The sequence below is a fragment of the Bos indicus genome, chromosome X (genome assembly GCF_029378745.1).
Source record: "Bos indicus isolate NIAB-ARS_2022 breed Sahiwal x Tharparkar chromosome X, NIAB-ARS_B.indTharparkar_mat_pri_1.0, whole genome shotgun sequence".
NCBI classification, from domain to species: domain Eukaryota; kingdom Metazoa; phylum Chordata; class Mammalia; order Artiodactyla; family Bovidae; genus Bos; species Bos indicus.
The window spans coordinates 72205972-72229206 of record NC_091789.1 but is presented as its reverse complement, the minus strand read 5'-3'; the positions used below and the strand labels follow the sequence as shown (position 1 = coordinate 72229206).

The 23235-nt window shown below is 37.4% G+C and overlaps 1 protein-coding gene across 6 annotated transcripts in view; it reads right to left on the bottom strand.

Annotated features, from left to right (window-relative positions):
• Nucleotides 1–2425: 2425 nt before the first annotated feature.
• The window catches only part of CHM (CHM Rab escort protein), a 260470-nt gene continuing 239660 nt past the window's right edge, over nucleotides 2426–23235 (bottom strand). For 5 of the 6 annotated variants that reach the window (XM_070785342.1, XM_070785343.1, XM_070785345.1 and 2 more), the window contains 2 exons: nucleotides 17966–18126; nucleotides 2426–5845 (listed from right to left, as the gene is read on the bottom strand). In XM_070785342.1, the coding sequence (XP_070641443.1) occupies nucleotides 5654–5845; nucleotides 17966–18126 (353 nt within the window). In that variant the 3' untranslated portion in view covers nucleotides 2426–5653. The remainder of the gene's footprint in view (nucleotides 5846–17965; nucleotides 18127–23235) is intronic. The other variant, XM_070785347.1, reaches the window with a different exon arrangement.

Genomic DNA, 23235 nt, shown 5'->3' with positions numbered 1-23235 from the left:
AATGTAGTGTGATAAGTCGCTTCAGTCGTGTCCAACTCTTTGCGACCCTATGGAGTGTAGCCCGCCAGGCTCCTCTCTCCATGGGATTCTCCAGGCAAGAATACTGGAGTGGGTTGCCATGCCCTCCTCCAGGAGATCTTCCCAATTCAGGGATTGAGCCTGTGTCTCATGTCTGCTGCATTGGCAGGTGGGTTCACCACTAGCGCCACCTGGGAAGATGTTCTGAGATAAAATCAATAAGATGTTGTGCTCAACTGAATGAGGGAGTTGAGGAAGTGAGGAGTCGTAATTTAACATGTATGTAAGCAAAGCGAATAGATCTTCTGAATCTATTGATTTCTATCTTTTCATTCTTCGATTAAAAAAAATAAGTCCACATTTCAATTTACATACTCATTTGTTCCATCAGTAGCTCTATTTGGATAAAAGCCGCTGGCATGATCTCCACTCAGTAGTAGTATTTTTTTTTTTTTTTAATGGAAGTATAGTTGATTTGCAATACTATAACAGTTTCAAGTGTACTATATAGTGATTCAATAGTTTTACAGATGAATAATGAGTCTACTTGAAATCATTATAAAATAATGGCTGTATTTCCCTGTGCCACACAATACATCCTTGTTGCTTATCTATTTTATACATAGTAGTTTGTTCCATATTCCTATCTTGCTCCACGCCTGATCCCTCTCTCCACTGGTAACCAATAGTTTGTTTTCTATACCTAAGAGCCTGTTTCTCTTTCATTATATACGTTCATTTCTTCTTCTTCTTTTTTTTTTCAAGAATTATTTTATATTTGTCTGCACTAGGTTTTCATTGATGTGTGTGGGTATTCTCTAGTTGTGGCAAGTGAGGGCTACTTTTCATTGTGTTGCCTGGGCTTCTCATGGTGGCTTCTCTTGTTGAAGAGGATGGGCTCTAAGCATACAGGCTTCAGTAGTTACAACACTTTGGCTCAGTAGTTGTGGCACACAGGCTTAGTTGCTCCATGGCATGTGGGGTCTTTGATCCCTGGACCAGGGATCCAGGGATTAGCAGGCGGATTCTTAACCACTGGATCACAAGGGAAGCCCCACATTCCTTTCTTTCTTTATTTCACTAAGCATAATACCTTCTAGGTCCAGGCATGTTGTTGCAAAAGGCAGAATTTCATTCATTTTTGTGACTCAGTAATATTTCATTGTGTATATATATCTATATATATCACATCTTCTTTATACATTCATCTGTTGATGGACACTTAGCTTGCTTCCATGTCTTGGCTACTGTATTGAAATAAATAATTCTGCTATGAACATTGTGATGCATGCATATTTTTGAACTGGCATTTTCATTTTCTTTGGATATATATTAATACCTTGTAGTGAAATTGCTAGATCATATGATCCTTCTGTTTCTAGAGTAAAACTGTCCATCTCTAAAGAATATTTCTTTCAGGGGTCAACTGTCTCACTGACAGGAAGAAGACTTACACATGCAAGTCCTATTAACATTAATAGGTGTTACCAATATAAATCGCCCTGTAGTGATAGGCGATAAGACCCTCCAGTCTACTAGAATCCAAGTTTTATTGATTATCTGTCAAATGGTCCTAAGAGTCATCATCACCACAAAGAGCAGACGTGGCAACTTGTATGGGAAGGGCATCTCATTGCAGCCCCATAGCTAAACTATAATAGAAAAAAAAAAAAGTGATTTTCAAAGTGTGACCTAGGATGTTAAGGGTTAAACCTCTTGCGTTTTTAAAAAGCCATCATTAAAGAATTCAAACATATTAAAGCACTTGTTTAAAAAAGTGTGAATACTCTGAGCTTCAACGTGCTTGAAGGATAATCTAGCTACTTGTTTAAAAAATTCAATTAACCTTATCTTTTTTAAACTTGATTTATTAATAACAGATACATTTCCAGTTTTGAAATACTGATGTTATCTTTTGACTACATCCTGTCTGAGAAGCTTTAGAAACTACCTGGAATTCACAGAAAATGTCACTCTGCTTTAATTATTTGATTCAAGAACAAATCAGTTCAGTGAATTATTTCTGCATGAAAAGAACATCAACAGTCTCTTATCTGTTGTAAGCTACTGGGGACTCAACCACCACAAAGAAAACACATTGCAGATTCTCATTCATGAAGTAAATAAGAAAAATATTTCAGAGTCTCATACACTAAGTGAGATGGGAAAACAGTTTGCAGGTAGTGTATTGTAATGCCATACCCCATGCCTCGGAACACTGATTTCAAACAGAATGAAGCTTGATGCTGGCATCTAGAACAGTTTGCTAAATAAATCATACCCATGTATCATTTGATTGCCTTTTTCAAAAGCCTGACACAGTCGGCAGATGCCTAGAAATAAAATCAAATATATAGCTGGAAAATTAACTGAGAGGTTAAATAATAGACCAATATCAACAAATAAATCATTTTCAGGACAATTTTTAATTTCTTGGCATATATACAAAATTTTAATATTAAAAAATAGGATACCACACCTGAAAGGTGTTAAAACAGACTATTTCCTCTGAAAACTTACTGTTACAGTGTGCAAATTACTAATAACCATATATTCATGCTTTCTGAAATGCATTTAAGAAAATCAATCAGAAGTTGAGAGAAATTATCCTAATGGGAGTAAATACTTATCTGTAAGAAAATTGCTTTAAAGTATCATTACTATTTAGCAATAAAATTTCAACAAAAAATTTTTTTTGAGGTTTTTAGGACTTTAGACATACTTTGCTTTCTCCAGAACTATAGCTGTGACAGAAGTTAATAATTAGCATGCTCATTATTTTGGGCAGAGGGCTGCCAATCTCAGAAATTACTATTCCAAAAGTTAACCATTAACATGACCATTTTTCTATAAGCAGCTAAGTATAATAGCAGATGGGAAAATTATAACTCAGTTTTCCTGTAGAAAAATATATGTTTATTATATATATATATATATTTTTTATTTTTATTTTTTTTTTCTGGGCAGGCATACCAACTAGACAAAAATACAGTAGCAACATAGGGTTAGTAATCTGTTTTCATATTGATGACTGAACTGAATGGTATTATCACTTTTGGCTAATAAGAAGCATGCATAACACAAACATTTTAAACACAGGAATAACAATTCTTTGATAACAGCAATTTTCAAAATTTAAAATTAGCAAATGAAATTTCCGCATCATGTACAAACATCTAAATTTTATTCATATGACTTCATGCTTATGGTTTTACAATAAAACCGAAAGGCTTTTCTTTAAAGCTATGAAAACAAGTATTTTCAGTAAGACAGCTGAAAATAATGTTTTTAGAATAATTTCTATTATATTCTGAGGCAAAAGGAAGTATCTAAAGTTTTCTAACACAAAGTTTTAAACAGCTGTGTATTATCTTAATCATAACTAATGATATTCAGGAGCTTTTAAACATTTCAACAGTATTAATAAATAATCCAGAAGAGAAATTCTGATACTGGCTAATGGATGAAAAAGGGTACAGTATAGATTGGGCCACAAGACCACAGAGTATCCTTCATTGTTCAGAGAACTATAGTAAAGCTATCAGAATTTTTCTAGTTATTCTGGGTCTACCCTGATTGGCTGTTTACTTAAGTGTGCATGATATATCAAGAGGCCTTAACTCTAAGACTATAACAAAGTATAAGACTATAACAAAGTACAATATTTTAATTGGTACAGCTTACTGCATTTGTATTCAAACTCAATGCTCTCATATAGTGGAACCTTTTATATTGCTGGTACTGCAGGGCAGGACCAATACCCAGTGCTTATAGGTGTATATTGTGCATTTAGCACATGCCATAGTTGGGTTTCAGGAAATATAATTTAAGACAGATCTGAATCCACATAACAAAGTAGGTTATAATGTAATTCTATTGTCCCTGATTTGTATAACATTATAAAAAGGGAAGAGAGGGATAGAGGGGATTAAAGAGATAGGGTAAAGGCTGTGCAATGGGGAGAGGGGTTAGAAGTAGCCTGAGAGGCTTGGAAGATTTTCCTCTGGATTCAGCTATATCTGCTGACTTTAAACCCTGCTGGGGGGTTAAAAGTTGAGGCAAGAGCTACATTCTTTCCATTTCTCATGAGTCTGTGACCTTAAAGAGCCGGCTGAAATCTGGAGAGGTCAAAGCCCTGCTACAGCTGAAGAATGTAAGAACTATGTGCTTTCTACTGTAGCCATGGCTCTCTGATCAGCAATACAGGCCAGACAGCATGACAATACACTTTCAATGAATTTATTTATTCAAATAAGTTGTTAAGTCCAAACTATTGCTCAAAGAAGGGAAATCATCAGAGCTCAGCATTTGGAAAGATTTTAATACAGGCACTCACTGTACCTAGATTTGCTGTCTATTCACAGCCCTTATATTTTTATGTTAAGTGCATATTAGGGTTTATCAATTGTCATATTCTGTTTAGAGTCATTGGTGGTTTCAGGTCTAATTACTAGAAAAGGAATATGAAGAGTTTATAGAGTGTTTTCCTTATTAAGATTTAAAACCATAATTCTATATGTTACTTTGTTTACTTTTCTTTAAGAATATTAAATACTAATTTAAGAAATAGATTTTTATTTTAAAAGCTTAATGCAATAAAAACACTGTGATTTATTGTGTTGGGGGAAGTGACAGCAAACAATTATTTGCTGCATGAGATCTGATATTCACCCCCAAGTCAATGAGAAAATTCTGAAAGAATTTTTATTCCAGAAAAATAATTCTAAGGATAGCACTGCATATATCTTCAAAATAATTCTTATACAGTACTCATGTGGAGAAACTGAGCTGCAGAAAGTACACAATTTGCCTAATATCATCATATTAGGCAATTTGCAAATATCATCATATTTGCCTAATATCAGCATAGCTAGGATGAAATGGTACTCAACTAGAAAGAATTTCCAAACACCAAAGGAGCCTATTCAAATCTTTCCTTTCATTTCTCTAGTACTAAGCTTCGTAGAATGTTCAGGACTCAAATACAAATACTATTAACATTAAAAAAAAACACAAAAACACTGAGTAAGGGACTCATGACTTGTTTGTAAAAGTGTCTACTTTAATATAGTATCTTCAATTCTCCTCAAGATAGAGAACAAAACAAACCTCTATTTCAAACACAGGCTCCTTCTTGGATTATGACACTTTAATTTTTTTCAACTATATCTACATATACTTTCATCATTTGTGTCACGATGCTCACACCCATAAAGAAAATATAACTCAAATAATCAAAGGAAATTTGGGAGCCAATTCCAAATATGTGGCTTTCAAGCAAAGTGGCAGGCAGAACTGTCCTAATACCACGGAATTATTAATAATGCATAGGATTACTTTCATAAACATAGCTGTATTTTTGGGAATCAATCCACTTTATAATTTTTATCTGCTAATTCCACAGGTTTGGTATCTTAAAGCAGGCAAGTCAATGTGCTTTACAACGTGTTTTGTGGTCTTAGAATGTCCTCTTTAAGGAAAATCCCCTTTTGGATATCTTTTATTGTTTTTACTGGTAATTCTGCATGTTAACTGGCTGCTGTTTTGTAACATTTTTCAAACAGTTCTTCCATCAAGAAGACTCTCAGGCTAGGAGGATTTTCCACAGCGTGGTATCCAGTTTGGTATATACTCATTATTTAGAGGGCTCCTCTGGGTTTCTCAGATTTGAGCTTTCTTTGGGAGTCTCTGAGCTGGCCTCTGGTAAGGCACTGGATTCTGAAGCCTCTGGTTGTAAACTGTCTCCATCAAGGATAATGTCTTCAGGATTCGGTGGGGGAGGACAGAAGTCTTCGTTGGGGCAGATTTGTTGGAAAAGTGCTTCAGCCTGGCAAGGGAAGAAAGGGCACAATAGTTTTTGAACACTAAATTAAAATGTATGAATCTTTTTGGAACAATTTAAAAAATGAAGTATCATCCTTATAATCATTAAGTTACAGAACTTTACACAGCATACATAATCTTCTAAAGTCTGCTTTCAGAACTCAAATACATTCATTCAGACCCACCCTTTAAGTATATCAGTACTTGATTAGGTGCCCAGTCAAGACTTTAAGGTCATTTATTCTACGAGTCAATAGAAATAAAATGTCCTTTAATATTCTTTATATAATTTCTTAATAGAGCTTATCTGTGATATCTGTAGTCTAATTTAGTGTATACCAATTTTAACAACTGTTCAAATCAAGAACATTGTTCATTGTTCAACTATTTGCTTTTCTATTTTTCTTCCCTCTGCTTTGAGGAGTATTACATAATCCAAGACTATGGACTCTGAATAGAAAACCATGCCAAATGCAACAGTGATGTGATCTAGGGAATGTTTAATTAGCGTCTGAGCCTTGCTCTTTTTGTCTACAGCATAGAAGAGCATAAGCTTCTTTATATGGTAACTGCTATCACTGTTATTAATAATAACAGAAATTAAAATGTCGAGATTTAAGCTGAGCTTAGTCTGGCAGGGTAAGAGAATAAGAAAGTAAACGTGATCTTAATTAAAAACAACAAATATATACACACATACAAGAATGTAAATGTGGCAAGTAGCATTGTTATTCTATTCTAAACATATTTCTAGTTTTATTTAGATGAATACATTTCTTTGTTAGATAGGGGTCCCTGCCAAGTTAGGTAGCTTGCATGCTACCCTACTGGTAAAAGAAAGTCATTAAAGGGTTTTAATATATATGGTTGTTTTGCTTTAAAGTTTACAATGTCTGTCTGTACCACTTTAACCCTCTGTGCCAATGTACACACAAGGTCATCTATTAGGCCAGGAGTTGACAACTATGGCCCACAGGCCAGATCCAGCCTGTTGTCTGTTTTCATAAATAAAGCTTTATTGGAACACAGTCACTCTCATTTATCTATCTATAGCTGCTTTTGCACTGCAATGGTGGAGTCAAGCATCTGCAAAATACATTATATGGGTTGTAAAATTAAAACCATTTGCTAGCTGGCCATCTCTAATTGCATACTCCTGCATCCAGTAAATACAACAGTTTCTTTCCTTCTTAAGTATAATTCAAGGGTATATTTTTGGACCTGCCATTTAACTATGGTTATTTTCAAATTAAATATTTGAAATGCCTGCTTTGCTTGCTTCCACCCAGGGATCACATTATATACATCTTTGAAGGAGACATTTAGTCTCTAGAAACAGGAGGACTGGTGCCAGACAGAGCCTCTATCTCACACTTTACTCTAATGGTCATTTTGTCTTTTATCTCTACCTAGTCTACGTGAAGAAGTTCTTTTTCCCCTTCACTCTCTGGAGGCAATTACCAAATCCTATTGATTTGGTTCTTTTAGTTCTTGACTCCATCTGTTCTTAGAGACACAGACCAGACATGCACCATCTTTCCCTGGGACAACTGCAATATCTCAGAACTGGACTAGTCAATTTGTCTCTAGGATTCTCCTGTGTCCATCTTTATGCTGCCCTCAGAGGGGTCAATGGAAAATGAAATTCTGTTTATGCCTTGTGCTTAGTTGCTCAGTAGTGTACGACTGTTTGCAACCCCATTGATTGTGCCCCACCAGGCTTCTATGACACGGGAACTTCCAGGCAAGAATACTGGAATAGGTTGCCATGCCCTCCTCTAGGGGATCTTTCAAACCCAAGGATGGTAGTCATGTCTCCTTTGTCTCCTACATTGCAGACAGATTCTTCACCTGCTAAGCAATCAGGTTCTAGCTTAAAACTCTTCTAGACCTAAATCAAATTTGGAAAAGAGAAATAGATTTAAGGGACTAGATCAGATAAACAGAGTGCCTGATGAACTATGGACAGAGGTTCGGGACATTGTACAGGAGACAGGGATCAAGACCATCCCTACGGAAAAGAAATGCAAAACAGCAAAACGGCTGTCTGAGGAGGCCTTAAAATAGCTGTGAAAAGAAGAGAAGCAGAAAGCAAAGGAGAAAAGGAAAGATATAAGCATCTGAAAGCAGAGTTCCAAAGAATAGGCTTCCTCAGCAATCAAAGCAAAAGAATACAGGAAAACAACAGAATGGGAAAAACTAGAGATCTCTTCAAGAAAATTAGAGATACCAAGGGAACATTTTATGCAAAGATGGGCTCGATAAAGGAAAGAAATGGTATGGACCTAACAGAAACAGAAGACATTAAGAAGAGGTGGCAGGAATACACAGAAGAACTGTACAAAAAAGAGCTTCATGACCCAGATAATCACGAAGGTGTGATCACTAACCTAGAGCCAGACATCCTGGAATGTGAAGTCAAGTGGGCCTTAGAAAGCATCACTACAAACAAAGCTAGTGGAGGTGATGGAATTCCAGTGGAGCTCTTCCAAATCCTGAAAGATGATGCTGTGAAAGTGTTGGACTCAATATGCCAGCAAATTTGGAAAACTCAGCAGTGGCCACAGGACTGGAAAAGGTCAGTTTTCATTTCAATCCCAAAGAAAGGCAATTCCAAAGAATGTTCAAACTACCGCACAATTGCACTCATCTCACACGCTAGTAAAGTAATGCTCAAAATTCTCCAAGCCAGGTTTCAGCAATACGTGAACCGTGAACTTCCAGATGTTCAAGCTGGTTTTAGAAAAGGCAGAGGAACCAGAGATCAAATTGCCAATATCCAGTGGATCATGGAAAAAGCAAGAGATTCCAGAAAAACATCTATTTCTGCTTTTTTGACTATGCCAAAGCCTTTGACTGTGTGGATCACAATAAACTGTGGAAAATTCTGAAAGAGATGGGAATACCAGACCACCTGACCTGCCTCTTGAGAAACCTATATGCAGGTCAGGAAGCAACAGTTAGAACTGGACATGGACATGGACTGGACTAGTTCCAAACGGGTAAAGGAGTACGTCAATGCTGTATATTGTCACCCTGCTTATTTAACTTCTATGCAGAGTTAAATCATGAGAAACGCTGGGCTGGAAGAAGCACAAGCTGGAATCAAAGATTGCCAGGAGAAATATCAATAACCTCAGATATGCAGATGACACCACCCTTATGGCAGAAAGTGAAGAGGAACTCAAAAGCCTCTTGATGAAAGTGAAAGTGGAGAGTGAAAAAGTTGTCTTAAAGCTCAACATTCAGAAAACGAAGATCATGGCATCTGGTCCTATCACTTCATGGGAAATAGATGGGGAAACAGTGGAAACAGTGTCAGACTTTATTTTTTAGGGCTTCAAAAATCACTGTAGATGGTGACTGCAGCCATGAAATTAAAAGACGCTTCCTCCTTGGAAGGAAAGTTATGACCAACCTAGACAGCATATTGAAAAGTAGAGATATTACTTTGCCAACAAAGGTCCATCTAGTCAGGCTATGATTTTTCCAGTGGTCATGTATGGATGTGAGAGTTAGACTCTGAAGAAAGCTGAGTGCCAAAGAATTGATGCTTTTGAACTGTGGTGTTGGAGAAGACTCTTGAGAGTCCCTTGGCCTGCAAGGAGATACAACCATTCCATCCTAAAGGAGATCAGTCCTGGGTGTTCATTGGAAGGACTGATGCTAAAGCTGAAACTCCAATACTTTGGCCACCTCATGTGAAGAGTTGACTCACTGGAAAAGACCCTCATGCTGGGAGGGATGGGGGGCAGGAAAAGAAGGGAACGACAGAGGATGAGATGGCTGGATGGCATCACTGACTCGATGGACGTGAGTTTGAATGAACTCTGGGAGTTGGTGATGGACAGGGAGGCCTGGCGTGCTGTGATTCATGAGGTCGCAAGAGTCGGACACGACTTAGCGACTGAAGTGAACTGAACTGAATAGGATAAAAATCCAAGATGATTATGGCGAACAAAACACTTCAGGCCTATCTTCTCTGTTCTCATCATCTTCTACTTCACCTCATCTCTGCTTCTCAGACATTTTGCTACACACTATTACCTGTTTGTTGGAGGCTTCAACAGTATGTGAACCGTCAACTTTCAGATGTTCAAGCTGGATTTAGAAGGCAGAGGAACCAGAGATCAAATTGCCAACATCTGCTGGATCATTGAATAAGCAAGAGTTCCAGAAAAACATCTACTTATGCTTTGTTGACTATGCCAAAGCCTTTGACTGTGTGGATCACAACAAATTGTGGAAAATTTTGAAAGAGATGGGAATACCAGACCCCCTGACCTTCCTCCTGAGAAATCTCTATGCAGGTCAGGAAGCAACAGTTAGAACTGGACATGGAAAACAGACTGGTTCCAAATAGGAAAAGGAGTACATCAAGGCTGTATATTGTCACCCTGCTTATTTAACTTATAACCAGAGTACATCATGAGAAACATTGAGCTAGAGGAAGCACAAGCTGGAATCAAGATTATTGGGAGAAATATCAATAACCTCAGATATGCAGACGACACCACCATTATGGCAGAAAGTGAAGGAGAACTAAAGAGTCTCTTGATGAAAGTGAAAGAAGAGAGTGAAAAAGCTGGCTTAAAACTCAACATTCAGAAAACTAAGATCATGGCATCTGGTCCCATCACTTCACGGCAAATAGATGGGGAAACAATGGAAACAGTGACAGACTTTATTTTTGGGGGCTCCGAATTCACTGCAGATAGTGACTGCAACCATGAAATTAAAAGACGCTTACTCCTTGGAAGAAAAGGTATGACCAAACTAGACATCATATTAAAAAGCAGAGACACTACTTTGTCAACAAAGGTCCGTCTAGTCAAAGATATGGTTTTTCCAGTAGTCATGTATCAGTTCAGTTCAGTTCAGTTGCTCAGTCGTTTCCGACTCTTTGCGACCCCATGAATCGCAGCACGCCAGGCCTCCCTGTCCATCACCAACTCCCAGAGTTCACACAGACTCATGTCCATCGAGTCAGTGATGCCATCCAGCCATCTCATCCTCTGTCGTCCCTTTCTCCTCCTGCCCCCAATCCCTCCCAGCATCAGAGTCTTTTCCAGTGAGTCAAATTTTTGCATGAGGTAGCTAAAGTACTGGAGTCTCAACTTCAGCATCATTCCTTCCAAAGAAATCCCAGGGCTGATATCCTTCAGAATGGACTGGTTGGATCTCCTTGCAGTCCAAGGGACTCTCAAGAGTCTTCTTCAACACCACAGTTCAAAAGCATCAATTCTTCAGCGCTCAGCTTTCTTCACAGTCCAACTCTCACATCCATACATGACCACAGGAAAAAGCATAGCCTTGACTAGACGAACCTCTGTTGGCAAAGTAATGTCTCTGCTTTTGAATATACTATCTAGGTTGGTCATAACTTTCCTTCCAAGGAGTAAGTGTCTTTTAATTTCATGGCTGCAGTCACCATCTGCAGTGATTTTGGAGCCCCCCAAAATAAAGTCTGACACTGTTTCGACTGTTTCCCCATCTATTTCCCATGAAGTGATGGGAGCAGATGCCATGATCTTAGTTTTCTGAATGTTGAGCTTTAAGCCAACTTTTTCACTCTCCACTTTCACTTACATAAAGAGGCTTTTTAGTTTCTTTACACTTTCTGACATAAGGGTGGTATCATCTGCACATCTGAGGTTATTGATATTTCTCCCGGCGATCTTGATTCCAGCTTGTGTTTCTTCCAGTCCAGCATTTCTCATGATGTACTCTGCATATAAGTTAAATAAACAAGGTGACAAGATACAGCATTGACGTACTCCTTTTCCTATTTGGAACCAGTCTTTTTTCCATGTCCAGTTCTAACTGTTGCTTCCTGACCTGCATACAAATTTCTCAAGAGGCAGATCAGGTGGTCTGGTATTCCCATCTCTTTCAGAATTTTCCACAGGTGGTCTGGTATTCCCATCTCTTTCAGAATTTTCCACAGTTTATTGTGATCCACACAGTCAAAGGTTTTGGCATAGTCAATAAAGCAAAAATAGATGTTTTTCTGGAACTCTCTTGCTTTTTCCATGATCCAGCAGATGTTGGCAATTTGATCTCTGGTTCCTCTGCCTTTTCTAAAACCAGCTTGAACATCAGGAAGTTCACGGTTCACATATTGCTGAAACCTGCCTTGGAGAATTTTGAGCATTACTTTACTAGCGTTGTCAGATGAGTGCAATTGTGTGGTAGTTTGAGCATTCTTTGGAATTGCCTGTCTTTGGGATTGAAATGAAAAGTGACCTTTTCCAGTCCTGTGGCTACTGCTGAGTTTTCCAAATTTGCTGGCATATTGAGTGCAGCACTTTCACAGCATCATCTTTCACGATCTGAAATAGCTCAACTGGAATTCCATCACCTCCACTAGCTTTGTTCGTAGTGATGCTTTCTAAGGCTCACTTGACTTCACATTCCAGTATTTCTGGCTCTAGGTCAGTGATCACACCATCGTGATTATCTGGGTCATGAAGATCTTTTTTTACAGTTCTTCTGTGTATTCTTGCCATCTCTTCTTAATATCTTCTGCTTCTGGTAGGTCCATACCATTCCTGTCCTTTATCAAACCCATCTTTGCATGAAATGTTCCCTTGGTATCTCTAATTTTATTGAAGAGATCTCTAGTCTTTCCCATTCTGTTGTTTTCCTCTATTTCTTTGTATTGATCGCTGAGGAAGGCTTTCTTATCTCTTCTTGCTATTCTTTGTAACTCTGCATTCAGATGGTCATATCTTTCCTTTTCTCCTTTTGCTCTTCACTTCTCTTCTTTTCACAGCTATTTCTAAGGCCTCCCCAGACAGCCATTTTGTTTATTTCTTTTCCATGGGGATGGTCTTGATCACTGTCTCCTGTACAATGTCACGAACCTCATTCCATAGTTCATCAGGCACTCTATCTATCAGATCTAGGCCCTTAAATCTATTTCTCACTTCCACTGTATAATCATAAGGGATTTGATTTCAGTCATACCTGAATGGTCTAGTGGTTTTCCCTACTTTCTTCTATTTCAGTCTGAATTTGTCAATAAGGTGTTCATGATCTGAGCCACAGTCAGCTCCTGGTCTTGTTTTTGCTGACTGTATAGAGCTTCTCCATCTTTGGCTGCAAAGAATATAATCAATCGGATTCGTTGTTGACCATCTGGTGATGTCCATGTATAGAGTCTTTTCTTCATGTATGGATGTGAGAATTGGGACTATAAAGAAAGCCAAGTGCCGAAGAATTGATGCTTTTGAACTGTGGTGTTGGAAAAGATTCTTGAGAGTTTCTTGGACTGCAAGGAGATCCAACCAGTCCATACTAAAGGAAATCAGTGTTGAATATCCACTTGAAGGACTGATGCTGAAGAAGCTCCAATACTTTGGTCACCTGATACGAAGAACTGACTCACTGGAAAAGACCCTGATGCTGGGAAAGATTGAAGGCGGGAGGAGAAGGGGATGACAGAGGATGAGACGGTTGTATGGCATCACTGACTCAGTGGACATGAGTTTGAGTAAACTCCGGGAGTTGGTAATGGACAGGGAGGCCTGGAGTGTTGCAGTTCATGGGGTCAGAAAGAGTCGGACACAATAGAATGACTGAACTGACTGACTGACTTCTTAAACTATGATGTTTACAGCCTAGGCTGGTGCAAATGCTATCATGTATGGAATGTTTCAATTTGATTGTCTTCCATTTGGATGAAAAATTGCTACTCATCTTTTATATCCTTCTGTGTATGGTTCTCTGACTCCTAGATAGAACTTGTGGCTCCTTTATTTTACCTTTGTACTTTCAATATCATTCTTTTTTTTTTTTAAATCTATTCTTTTGTTTATTTGTTTACGGCCTCACCATGCAGCATGTGGGATCTTCAATCTCTGGTTCTCCAACCAGGGATTGAACCTGCACTCCTTGTATTGGAAATGCAGTCTTAACCACTGGACCATCAGAGAAGTCCTGATATCATTCTTTTATTGTATATACCACACTGCAATGTCATTTGTTTATATGTTTTTCTCCTTTCAGTTCAGTTCAGTTCAGTTCAGTTGCTCAGTCGTGTCTGACTCTTTGTGACCCCATGAACTGCAGCATGCCAGACCTCCCTGTCCATCACCAACTCCCGGAGTTCACCCAAACTCATGTCCATCGAGTCATTGATGCCATCCAGCCATCTCATCCTCTGTCATCCCTTTCTCATCCTGCCCCCAATCCCTCCCAGCATTAGAGTCTTTTCCAGTGAGTCAACTCTTCACATGAGGTGGTCAAAGTATTTTATCCTTTACCACACAGTGATTCACCCAGGAATGATGACTAGGTTTTAATTAACTCTGAATCCGTAGTGCCAGGCATGGAATAGAATCTCTCTCTCTATATATATATGATGTATGCATATGTATGTACATATATGTAATGTATGTTGTAATATTTATATCCAACATCTCTACAATACAGTTTACATACACACACACACACACACACGTAGCTATACATGTAAGGATATATATAAATGGAAGAATTTTAGAAATTATATATTGTGCAAATATTGAATATAAATACTATAATCATTATTACTTTCTTTTACTTCTACTCCAGTTCCTCTGTATCTTACACCTTGTCTCTCTTTTGCCACCTCTCTATAGGATAGATTCCCCTGAACCCCAATTTCCGTGGCTGGATCCCACTCAATCTGTTTCTGTATATTCCTGTCATGAACAACATGTGTCCTAAGACTGCCAACCAACTGCAGGTTTTGCTGTCCTGCCCTTATTTGTACACTACCTGATGTGGAAATCCCCCTTTAAGCCATCTGCCACTGGCCCCTGTTGTTGCCAATTTCCCATGGCCAGACTCCGGCCTTTCCCAAGTCGCTCCTCTCTTTCCAACTGCTGGAACATTTTAGCGCCATCACTTTCTGGAAGGTCTTCTGGAAGCTTCTTGGTGTGTTTCATTTCATTTGCCAACTAAGCCACAATTCTGAGAGTTACACAAAGAGGTTGGTTCAGAGTACTTAATTGTCAACTGTTAATCTTCCTCGTCCTTTTAAAGCCAGAAGTAAGCTTAAAGGGTAAAGGCTTTCATGTAGTTAAAATAATTTAAAAGGGCTAATTATATTGTGACTTAGTTTCCTTATACTGGGAAGTACAGAGAAAAAAAGCTGAGTAGTTTAGATATTCCTAATGTTTACTTAACATTGTGTGTGTTAGTCACTCAGTCATGTCCAACTCTTTGTGACCCCATGGACTGTAGCCCACCAGGCTTCTATGTCTATGGGATTTTCCAGGTAAGAATACTGGAGTGGATTGCCATTCCCTTCTCCAGAAGATCTTCCCAACCCAGGGATCAAACCTTGGTCTCCTGCATTGTAGGCAGATTCTTTACCATTTGAGCTACAAGGAAGTCTAAAAACAAATATTTTGTCAGTCTAGTAGTTTAATGTATTTAGGATGCATCTACATTAACAAGATGAAAGCACTGTATACTACATGTGTGTACAAGCAGTGGGGTCCAACAGACCTGAGGTTAAATCTTGGGTCAAAATTTACCAGCTATGTGATCTCTGGCCAAGTTATTTAGCCTCTTTGGGCTTTAATTTCCTCATTTGTAAAATGGGGATGCAACAGATACTTACCTCATAGAGTTGTTGTGAAGACTAAATAAGATAATATATATAAAATGCTTAAGACAGTGCTTGGCATATAGAAAATGCACAGTAAATGGAAGCTTCAGGAAATATGACAGCTAAAATTGCCCTCTCCCTCAATAGCTTGAGAAAGTAAATGCTACTGCACTATGTGAGCAACTGGACAGTTCTTACAACCAAGAAAGCTCATCTTCAACTTACAAATTGTGTACCAAAAGTCATAAGCAATTTGCCGGTCTCTCCATACAAACAATATTTTAATGGTGGTTATACTGCCAGTCCAGCATCAGCCAATTTAACACATTTCACACCTGAAGTATAATACAGAGTACAGCACTATTTAACTATTCTTGTTCCCAAGGCAGTGGCAGCTCCAAGGCAATTGGGACACCTGAAAGAGGAGTGAGCTATCACTGCCTTGGGAGTATAGACCAGCAGGGACTATAGACCAGTCTGTTTATCAGTATGCATGGGTAAATGAAACATTCCTCATATAAGAAAAGAAGTATCTATGTGAGGTTCAGAAAAAAAAATAGAACACAGACCACAAAACTAGCAAGTCACAGAAAGAATTACATAATCGAGAATGTCTTGGTATGCTCCTGTATACAACTTTAACTTGTGAGTATTAAACACAGATTACTTCCTATTTTTAATGTCTTCAAATCATAGCTTCAAATAAACATAAGGGAGACAGGCCTATGTTATTCAACATCTATACATTTACAAATAAGAACAGTAGATGCAAACTTGACAAATAGTAAAATAAAGCATTTTACTTAAAAAAAAAGGAAAATGGAAATCTCCGAGTGCTTATGTTCCTACATGGGCAAAACTTAGGTGATATTCTGATATTTATAGACAATTTGGAAGACAGAAGCCATCAATTAGCATTTGGGATGAACACAGTATAATACACTAGAATTAGAACACAGTTTATCTAAATAAACTGGCTATTTTTAAAAGTTATTATTGATGCCCTTTAACATAGGCATTATAATATTTCTCCTAAAACTTATTTGAGGTTAAAAGCTATATAACAAATATAAGCCTACTTATAATTAATAGCATATAATAATTAGCACCCAAACTAGCATTATTGTTTTCTTCTGTGGTAACATTGTACTCAAGTCTATCTTCTTGGGAAGCAAATTAATTCATGATAAAATTATCCTTTAATTATAATCTTCTAGCTTACATCTTAGATCACACTAGCACTTGTATACTAAGTCCTTATTTAAGGCTTTTTATTTTGGTTAAAAACATTAAAGTTCACTGATAAATAAAGTTATCTGGCTGATAACTTGTTGGTAATTTCTGCTTGGGAAAAAAATGGAACATCAAAGCAAAAATGACCGGGCCATTTTAAGCCATAAATGTAGATATTGAACTATTCTGGGTTCCTATTAAACTAACAGAACAAAAAAATGGATGAGAGATGTGACTTCCTGTTTTTGTTTCTTATCATTGACTAAATATGATTATCCTGGATTACCATTAGATTCTGAGGATTAAAAACAAAGAATTTGGCAAAAAACCGTAAATGTATGGGTCATGGCCTTGCTGCTATGCTGAAAAATTAGATTAAAGGCTCAAAGAAGCCATTTGCTCTTATAAGATCCTTGCCACTAGGGGGAATGAAATTTCCACCTGTAGTCTTAGAAAAATGTTAAATTATCCATTTATTGATTCAATAGATAGATGCACTAACTATACTGGTGAAAAGGTTAGACTTATGCCTCAAAAACAGTATTTTCTGCTCTTCTCTTTCAGTCAAGTGCAGAAAAGTATATTTGTACATGCATATGAATATTCAGCTTAGTAGAGTCATAATTCACTTTTGGCATTTTGTGTCACCTACCTTGTACCTTTATAGCCCTGCCCAGGAGTGCTGTCACAAATTCAACCTTGATTTAACATACTCCTCAGCAGTTATTATAGTAGCTTTTGGACACCAGCTTGTGTCAAAACATTAAAGGAATCATGTTTACTGTGAAAAACTATGTTCTTTTCCATGATAAAAATGTGCCTTAAAAATGCCATTTACAAAATACATTTTGTGTGCCTTACCAGTTGCACACCTTTTGAAATGACTCAAGTTTAAACAGGAAAAAAGTTCATGTATTTCCAAATACACTGATAGACCACAATTTAAATTAGAAGCAATGTCTCTTTAGAATATTGGCATTATAAATTCATTTTCTGGATATGTATTTCTAAGACCTTCTATCCTTATTCCCAAAATGGAACTCATAAATATTCTCTTGTATTTCATCATTATATTCAAGACCAGGACAATATTTGATACTACATTTGAAATATATTTAATGTGGCTTTGTTGTTCAGAGAGAAAATGTTTAGGAGCAAATTACAGAGATGGTATTAAATGATAAAGATGCTTTTTTAGTCTCTTTTCCCACCTCTTAGAGGAAAAAACAATTCACTTTCCCTACCACACCAACTTCTTAATCTAAAACTGAGAAAGACCAACAGCCTTACCTGTTTGACTGCATTATCATTTCCTAAAGCACAGTCTGGGCCAGAGCAGACATAAACATTTGATGGTAAATCATTGTAAGTGTTCCTGTTGACATCTGAAGAATCTCTCATATTGAAGTAAAGACCCCATAGAAGTCTTGGCTTTTCAATTTCTTCATTTTCTAAATGTAAACATAAATTTTATGTATATCTAAAGTACAGCATACCTCTCAATTACTATAATATGTAGCCAATTACTAACAAAGTTGTAACTATACATTATAGTAAATCAGAGCTTTGTATTTCAACAAAAGTATATCTGCATATGCACACTCTAATACATGTATTTGATATTTCAAGCGATGATGGCTTTTCAACCTAAGACAAGTTAGATTTAAAAATTATTTTGATTATCAGTAAGTTACTTAGATTTAAATCCAATCACATTTCCTTAGACTTTTCTTATTTCTCATCACTAGTATCAAAGTGCTTATGATCATATTCATCTTTAAATTATGCCAGTGAAGTAAGAAGTTAACATAAACAGATTTTCTTATGTTTCACATGGATAAACCAACTTAAAATATTATAAAGTCAATACTATACCTAGGACTATGAGAAGACCAGAATAGAAAAATCTATAGACAGGGAGTAGGGAAATTCCCTGAAAGTCCAGTGGTTAAGACTTGGTGCTTTCACTGCTATGGCCGAGGTTCAATCCCCAGTTGGGGAACTAAGATCCGATAAGCGTATGACACTTAGCTAATAAAGAAAAGATATGAAGGAGATTACAGTTACTTCAGTTGGGGAGGAACTGAGGGAAAGTACAGGTTAATGTAAAAAAAAACAGTGGAAACAGTGTCAGACTTTATTTTTTTTGGCTTCAAAATCACTGCAGATGGTGATTGCAGCCATGAAATTAAAAGACACTTACCCCTTGGAAGGAAAGTTATGACCAAGCTAGATAGCACATTCAAAAGCAGAGACATTACTTTGCCAACAAAGGTCTGTTTAGTCAACGCTATGGTTTTTCTAGTGGCCATGTATGGAAGTGAGAGTTGGACTGTGAAGAAAGCTGAATGCTGAAGAATTGATGCTTTTGAACTGTGGTGTTGGAGGAGACACTTAAGAGTCCCTTGGACTGCAAGGAGATCCAACCAGTCCATCCTAAAGGAGATCAGTCCTGGGTGTTCATTGGAAGGACTGATGTTGAAGCTGAAACTCCAATACTTTGGTCACCTGATGTGAAGAGCTGACTCATTTGAAAAGACCTTGATGCTGGGAAGGATTGAGGGCGGGAGGAGAAGGGGATGATGGAGGATGAGATGGTTGGATGGCATCACCAACTCAATGGACATGGATTTGGGTGAACTCTGGCAGTAGGTGATGGACAGGGAGGCCTGGCATGCTGCAGTTCATGGAGTCACAAAGAGTCGGACACAACTGAGCCACTGAACTGAATTGAACAGGTTAATGGCTAAAGGGTGATGGAAATATTCTAAAATTGACTGTGGTGATGTTTGAACAACAAATTAAAAAAAAAATTGGATTTTATACCGTACATGGGTAAACTGTATGGTATGTGAATCTCAATAAAGCTGTTATTAAAAAATAGTATATACAAGATTAAAACTTGGATATCCTCACTCACTAACACTCTGTCCTACTAGATTACAAAAGTAATGCCAACCAACAAGAAAAATATGATTAAGAGACTGTAAGTTATTTTCAGTACACATTCTCTCATTTACAGCAAGCATTTATTATATATGTTAGGCATCAGGCTAGGAGCTAGGGATACAAAGATTAAGTAGACTTAGTCCTTATTCTCTGGAATTTTCATGTTCCCTAATACAGAGCGTAGTATACAACAGATGTTCAATGAGTAATTCTTGAACTAATTTTAATTCTGTTTTCAGGTAGTATGATATGCTATAAAAAGTTATTAACTTCAATAACTAAAGCCTATTCCTTGCTTTCAAACTGTGAAATGATGCTTCCAAACTGTGGTGCTGGAGAAGACTCTTGAGAGTTCATGGACAGCAAGGAGATCAAACCAGTCAATCTTAAAGGAAATCAACCCTGAATACTCTTTGGAAGGACTGATGCTGAAGGTGAAGCTCCCATACTTTGGCCACCTGATGTGAACAAATGACTAATTGGAAAAGACCTTGATGCCATCCAAGACTGAGGGCAGAAGGAGAAGAGGGGACAGAAGATTAGATGGCTGGATGGCATCACTGACTCAATGGACATGAACTTGGGCATACTCCAGGAGATGGTAAGGGATAGGGAAGCCTGGTGTGCTGCAGTCTATGCGGTTGCGAAAAGTCATATGACTTGGTAACAGAACAGCAACATTCCTTGCTATCTTAATAATTATTTTTATGCCCCTCCTCTTTGGAAATGTTATAATTACATTTTCTTTGGTTGAAAACAGAAAACATTACTGTTAATATATTTATTGACTACAGTGTTTTCTTAGCCTGAATTTGAAGAAAAACTCAAATTTTGTATAATGGTAATAATGGATGTACATGACAATTACCCAAGACCATGAGGAACTATGGGAATCATAAAGAAAATTCTAAAGGTATAATTATCTAGTTAATTAAATCTTATTTGTTAATTTATAATCAGTGTAGAAAAGTTAGCTAACTGTAGTATTCAGTTAAAAAGAATGTCCCATCCCTCAATTCAGGACAAACAGCCATTTATTATACTTAACTCAAAATATCTCCACTATAAGAATACCAAATATGTTCTTTTCCTTGTTCATCCTGAATAATCCATAATTATTAATGTGATAGGACACAGAAACTCTGGATGAAGTGATTCTTTAAGACGTCCCTTTCTAATGCCAAGATCTATGAGTCTAAGGTATCACCAGCTTTGTGTAAGCACACAATAGATGGCAAAGACTACTTACTAACAAAATTAAGGAACATAAGATACTCATATTTCACAGCAAAAACCATATGGCTCTTAGTAAGTTTATTAGTGAGTTTAGTTTCGTTAAATGTTACAGGAAGATAATTAAACATAGTGCCTATCACTTGTGAAACCAGACTCTAGGAGCATTGCAGAAAAGTGGGCTAAGGTCTGGAAGTCCCTTAATATTGCTCATTCCATTTCTAAGCATATACTAAGAGAGCTTATCTTATATTTTATGAAAGTTCCAGCTCAGAGGAGGGCCTTCACTCAATACAAGTTAGGGAAAATAAATAATCCAATCAATTTAGGAAAGAAACTTCATAGAGGTTGAAGCTTTGAAAGGAAACCACGAAGATGAAAAGTTAACATAGGCTGAAGATAAATGGTCTAGATACAAGGGAGTTATCGTGCTTTGACCTTAAAAGCCTGAAAGAAACATAATTGCTTCATCTTTCTTTGAGGCCAGCTTGAAGGCAGAGAGCTGGAAAAATAACATGCAATTGTGCAGTGCACAATTGTCAAAAAATATTAAAGCTGCCAAGGTTTGGATAGGAATACATCACTTGGCCAGAAATAGAATTGGTTTTCTGTAAAAGCTCATTTCAATTAGACTGTGCAAAGACTAAACAAGGAATAGGTAATTTAGAATAAAATCTTGCACAAATTAAACTGAGGCAAGTACAGAACAAAGTAGCCCAAAGAAAATCAACAGTGGCGCACCAAATAAAAGCAACAAATAGTCTACAGTTGCTTGTCATGTTTAGGGAGAGAGTGAACTACTTTAGCAACATAGCTAACACGAGACCAAGAGAGTAGGAAACTACTATAGATACCACCTAGACTGAACACAGTAAATACAAAAAGGAATTAAGATAAGGCATTTGACTTCTCAGTCCAGCAATTCTGAATACCCTCATCTGCCACCTTTTTCAAAATGACATCTATAAAGGGAATTCCTGTTTTTAGGCAGTGCTGCTTTTTGAGATAGGAACTGACGAGATGGAATGAGGTAACACTCCACACGTTGTGCCCAATGGAGGGAAAAAGAGAAAGAAGATGGTACAAGTCATGATACTACATGGCACACATTTGAAGATACTGTACTAATGAAATTGCTGCTTCAGTTTGTATGGAAAAATCTTAATTTCCTGAGTAAAATAAGTAATACTTAGGAAAATTCTACCAGTGTTTAGAAGGATATTATGGAATCTAGGGACTTTCCAGGTGGTACTAGTGGTAAAGAATCTGCCTACCAATGCAGGAGATGCAGAAGATATGGGTTTGATGCCTGGGTTGGGAAGATACTCTGGAGAAGGAAATGCCAACCCACTCCAGTATTCTTTCCTGGAAGATTCCATGGACAGAGAAGCCAGGCGGGCTATAGTCCATTTGGTCGCAAAGAGTCAGACATGACTGAGTGACTGAGCATGCACACATGCATGGATTATTGAAGAATTATTGCACCTATGAATGGTGAGCAATCATCTCGTTTTCTCACCCATAGAATCAGGTTTATTAAGCATAAAACATCTGAAATGTCCTTGCACTGTGAAGCAGGGAAGAATTTAGAGATCTCTGATGTTCTTAAAAGGGCCTGGGAAGTAGGGCTCTTGGAAGTATCAGTACAAATGCTTCTTTAAGGCATAGCATATGATAAGAGCTCTAGTTGATATCTTAAGCATGAACCAGGAAGGAGAGAGAACAGAAGGCAAGGACACTGAATTTCTCAGATACATAGGAAAAGTAGTACTGTGTTTGAGAAGAGAACATTACATTTTACAATAAATAAACTTCATTAAAGTGACTAGGCTGACTTTCACGGAAGCTCATGAAACACAAGCACTACACAGAACATAGAACTCGAATAAAAAGAAAATAAGCTTAAATAATGTTATTCTTCTGGCATGCACTTTAAGACAAAATATTTATAAAGCTCTAAAGCATAAGGTTTCATATCATTGTGAAATATAAAGATAATTAAAACATTAACAGTACAAGCCACCAGTCCATGAAAACAGGGGCTTTTGCTATAGAGAAGAATGTGCTTTAATGTATTAAAAGTTCATATTGTTCATAAAGTTCCTTCTTCCTCATTTAGGCAGGAAAATGAATTGAGTTCTCTTCTCCAGGTGACTTTGCCTCTTTGACCTGCCATGGCCCAGTGCTCACTTTATCTGGTGATTCATTTTCAATAACTCCAACAGTATTTGTTCTGACATTTTAATTAAAATATGACCACTATCTCATCCTGATGATAAAAAGGCCTATGTATCAGTGAAAACTAGCTTTTCAGTGCCTCAGTGCACCTGATGACCCCTCTGAGCACATAGTTCTTACTGAAGAATTTCACTCATGTT